At 40.2% G+C, this 4,189-nt stretch overlaps 1 protein-coding gene across 2 annotated transcripts; it reads right to left on the bottom strand.

Moving 5' to 3' along the window:
- Positions 1–416: 416 nt before the first annotated feature.
- LOC138926699 (uncharacterized) lies at positions 417–1,500 on the bottom strand. 2 transcript variants are annotated; one of them, XM_070281719.1, is made up of 2 exons: positions 1,398–1,500; positions 417–1,126 (listed from the first exon to the last, which is right to left on the bottom strand). In XM_070281719.1, the coding sequence occupies exons 1-2, from the start codon at positions 1,422–1,424 to the stop codon at positions 521–523; spliced, it is 633 nt and encodes a 210-aa protein (XP_070137820.1). In that variant the 5' UTR covers positions 1,425–1,500; the 3' UTR covers positions 417–520. The 2 variants fall into 2 exon arrangements, with proteins under 2 accessions (XP_070137820.1, XP_070137821.1); XM_070281720.1 differs by lacking the exon at positions 1,398–1,500 and adding an exon at positions 1,166–1,201 and having other exon boundaries at positions 417–1,095.
- Positions 1,501–4,189: the final 2,689 nt, after the last annotated feature.

Raw genomic sequence — 4,189 nt, 5'->3', positions numbered from 1 at the left:
TCATTTCACTCATTTGCTCCGCTCCCCAGCACTGGCCTAATGAGAAACCTGTTAGAGAAGCCCCCAAGCTCCACCGCAAGAGCGAGACGGAGTGAGATTTACGGCTGCACGTGGCTCCACTTTCATTGAGAAACAACATTGTTTATGGGCGTTTACTTTTCGCCGAGCACATCACGGGCTCCAGATTTACGAGCTCTCGAGTGGAACTCAGCAAACCCACTCAACTCAACTCCGGCTTTATGCCGGCTCTGAACTTGAAAATTACTTTATTAATCATTTAGGAATTTAGGAGTAAGCGCGTCTATTAGAGGGCATTTATCATCTGGCTGGAGGCTGGCCACCGAATGGGAAACATTTTTAATTAAATTAGAATAAGGATAAATGATTAAGATTAATGATGGTTTTGTATTTGATTTTTAGAATTCTACAGAAGTTTGGAAATCTACAGAATTGAATTTTTACAATTAATTATTTATTATGTATTAAAGCTGAATTATTGGCATTTATTTTACAAGATCATTTACGCTACGTGCGCTACATCCTCCAATGCCACCCGCCGCCCCATCACCGGCCGCCCAATAAGCATCCGCGCCACGTCCTCCACCGACATCTGCGCCGCTGGCCGCGCCACTTCCTCGATCTCCACCTGCGCCACCGGCTCCACCACGTCCTGCACCGATAACTCCACTGGCCGCGCCACGTCCTCCACTGCCACCGGCCGCACAGTCACCGGCCGCCCAATAAGTAACCGCGCCACGACGTCGATCTCCACCTGCGCCACCGACTCCACCACATTCGGCACCGTCAACTCCACTGGCCGCGCCACGTCCTCTGCTGCTAGCGGCCGCACAGTCACCGGCCGCCCAACAAACAGCCGCGCCACTTCCTCGATCTCCACCTGCGCCACCGGCTCCACCACGTCCTGCACCGATAACTCCACTGGCCGCGCCACGTCCTCCGCTACTACCGGCCGCACAGTCACCGGCCGCCTAATGAACAGCCGCGCCACGTCCTCGTGGACCGCCAACCGCGCCACGTTTTCCACCGCCGGCTCCACCACGTCCTCCACCACTGGCTGCGCCGACGACTCATTTTCTTGAGCCATAATATTATATTTATTAAAATTCTGACAAAAGAAATACATTTTTCAACTTTAAAAGAGCACCTTCAATTATCATCCTAATCTGGAACAACAAATCTGTTCACTACAAATTTATTACCACAAAAAAACATAGCAATATCGAACTTATATCAATATCATTTGAATAAACCGAACTATTTATTGAATAGACACCAATTAAGGTGACTCAGCTCTTTTTAATTACCTGCACTATATAATTGCTGGTAATTTCTTTATATGATAATAATACAAAATAAATAAAAAACTAAATACTTACTGAGCAATTGATTAATTTGATCCTCATTTTTCTTCTTTTTATTGATGAAAAAGCCTCGATGTTTCTGGATTAATATTTTCCGCTTGTAGTTATCTCACCTAATTTTGAATTAGTGATGATGATTAATTGATGATTCATGAACCCTTTTTATCGAACGATAAGTAGTTTGATTCTTTTAATGTTTAAATTTGTCCATCCTTGTTTGTGCTAATTTATGAAAAATGCAAATAATTGATCTTAAATATATGCATGTAAATATATAAAAATAGAATAATAATTAATAATAATCCTAATATAATATTAGAACATAATAATTAGCGTCTAACACACTGGCAACCCTATACTAAATATGGCGTAAATAGTTACATTGGCAACCCATGTTACTAATACGTGCATATTAGTACGTATTAATTGTTTTGAAAATTTTTGTGATCAAAATTGAGTATGTAAATTCATTGGAAATATTGGAAGTCAATTAATCAGAAGCTTTTCTAACATAATTGGACAACGAAAACCTACTCTGCAAAAGGGGTTCACCATTCTTGAGAGTAATCTCAATTTTGTTATGATGGACAAACCCACAATTTTTATAGGCAGCAAGTGGCATTGAAAAGATGGGGAGGAGGTAAGTTTGGAGGTAATAATGAGGAGGTAAGTTTCTCAAAATTAATTAGTATAATACTATTATTTATTATTTTTATTACTTCTAGCGGCTAGAACCTTGAGTCCCTTTTTGAGAAATTTGTCTAACAATTTCCCAAATAGGACTTTCAACATAAGGTGTCTCAACTCCAACCACTTAGAAAGAGTGGGTGCCAAGCTGGCCGACCATGTCCACATCGGTGCGGAAGATGGGTTCCAAAATAATGCAGCCCTTGCCAATCCAAATGAGGCAGTTGGATTCATGGCAACGTGGACAACTTCCCTCATTCAAAGTATGCACAAGAATTTTAGGAAATCGTAAGTTTTTATATATTTATATTTTATTCATTTATTAATATATATCTTTTACAAAAAATGTTTTTTTGAATTGTCGGAGAGTCATCTGCAGGTTGAAGAGGTGATGGGCGAAGATGAGGATGTGCCAGCGAAGAAACCCAAATTAAATTAGGCTGGTAATTTAGTAAAGTGGATTAGGCCTCTTGGGGATACCACAAGACTAGTATTTTTTAAACTAGTTTTTTAGGAAAAATACGAAATTTTGTTATTAAAACTTACTGTTAACAGTAACGGTGTATGTATTTGCCGTCTTCGACTTCTACTGCTGTTACCTGGATTTACGAGCTCTCGAGTGGAACTCAACAAACCCACTCAACTCAATTCGACTGGACTCTCAATTTATGAGTTTTATGCCGGCTCTGAACTTGAAAATTACTTTATTAATCATTTAGGAATTTAGGAGTAAGCGCGTCTATTAGAGAGCATTTGTCATCTGGCTGGGAGGCTGGCCAGCGAATGGAAATCGGGAACATTTTTAATTAAATTAGAATAAGGATAAATGATTAAGATTAATGACTGTTTTGTATTGGATATTAGTTTGGAGATCTATAGAATTAAATTTTTAATTATTGGCATTACCAAAAATAAAAATTTTTCAAATAAATATAAAACCTTTAGTCCCTAAACCCTTGTCACGTTTTAGTATATTTTAAACCTTTTTTTTGTAATGAATAAAGGATATACTTACTCTTACTTCTTAAAACTCTTAAATATGCCAAGATCTATGTGTATTTTAGTACCAAATATTTTAGCTTTTTTTTAAATACTATGCCACTGTTAGGCTCATCAGCTCATCAGCCAAGCCAAAAGCTCCAAAATACAACGCCATTTTGCCAGGACGGCGATGCAAAATAAAACAAATTGGAGTGGAGCTGGAGCTGGAACTGCAATCCCAAAGCGCAACTTGCGATGGCCATCAATTAAATCCATAGCAGCATCCAACACCTCCGAACGTCTCGGCTTACGTCCGTCCGTCGCCTTCCCGCGGCGAGTGGATGGCCCCGCTCTACGGGTCCGCCAATTAATCAAAATCCTCGCCGTGTGCAGTCGCCGGAGTCGGGGTTTTGGAATCGGAATCGAAGTTGGGTGGCAAAGTGGCAGGATGGTAGAATGGCGGGGTGGCAGGGTGGCAGAGTTTCGAGCTGGATGTTGGTAGTGGGGTGGGCTGGAACCAAAGAAATGTCGTTAACTTAAGTGTCCAATTAATTAAAATCGCATTTAACAGCCGCCAAGCTGCGAAAACCCATTAAGATAGTTTGTCACAAAACACATGAATGCCCTCATCCCGGCCCAGGACACCCCGCCCAACACCTCTTTCTCAAGGAGTGTGGGTCTCCCTGAAAAACCAAAATGGAAACTTTGCTCCTTGAGGTTTCTTTGGTTTCACATTTTTTTCGTTTTTTTTTTTTGTAGCTGTTTTGAGCCCTGGAAACTTTATTTTGCCTCTGGCTTCTATTCTTCCTTAAAGTCTACACATTTTCCTTATGAACTGCTGTTGCTATTGTGGTTTTTTAGTTTGGCCGTGTTTGAGTTTTGTGTTCAAGTTTATAAACTTGAGATGCTTGCTCATGTGGTTGTCGGTTTTTGGATGTTAGATGTCGGGGGGCTTCTTGGGCTATTTAACACTTGAATTCTTTAAAAGATTTCGTTTATGAGGAAGTTCAAGGACTTAGAAGTAGTTCCATTGGCTAGGGGTTAGCTGATTTCTAATATTGCAAAGTAGTTCCATCTTTCGTAAATAAATACACCTTCAAACAATGTTTCAAGATGATTTTTAAGAAAACTAACAAATG

This window comes from Drosophila bipectinata, chromosome 3R, assembly GCF_030179905.1.
Source record: "Drosophila bipectinata strain 14024-0381.07 chromosome 3R, DbipHiC1v2, whole genome shotgun sequence".
Taxonomy (NCBI): domain Eukaryota; kingdom Metazoa; phylum Arthropoda; class Insecta; order Diptera; family Drosophilidae; genus Drosophila; species Drosophila bipectinata.
Note: the sequence above shows the minus strand (reverse complement) of the source record. Positions and strands in the feature narration are given on the sequence as shown.

Bases quoted from the DNA above. Each gene is read 5' to 3' on its own strand.
- LOC138926699 (XM_070281719.1), bottom strand. From the start codon at position 1,424: ATGAGGATCAAATTAATCAATTGCTCA. The intron at 1,127-1,397 runs GTAAGTATTTAG...TTCTTTTGTCAG, and splicing joins TCAAATTAATCAATTGCTCA to AATTTTAATAAATATAATAT.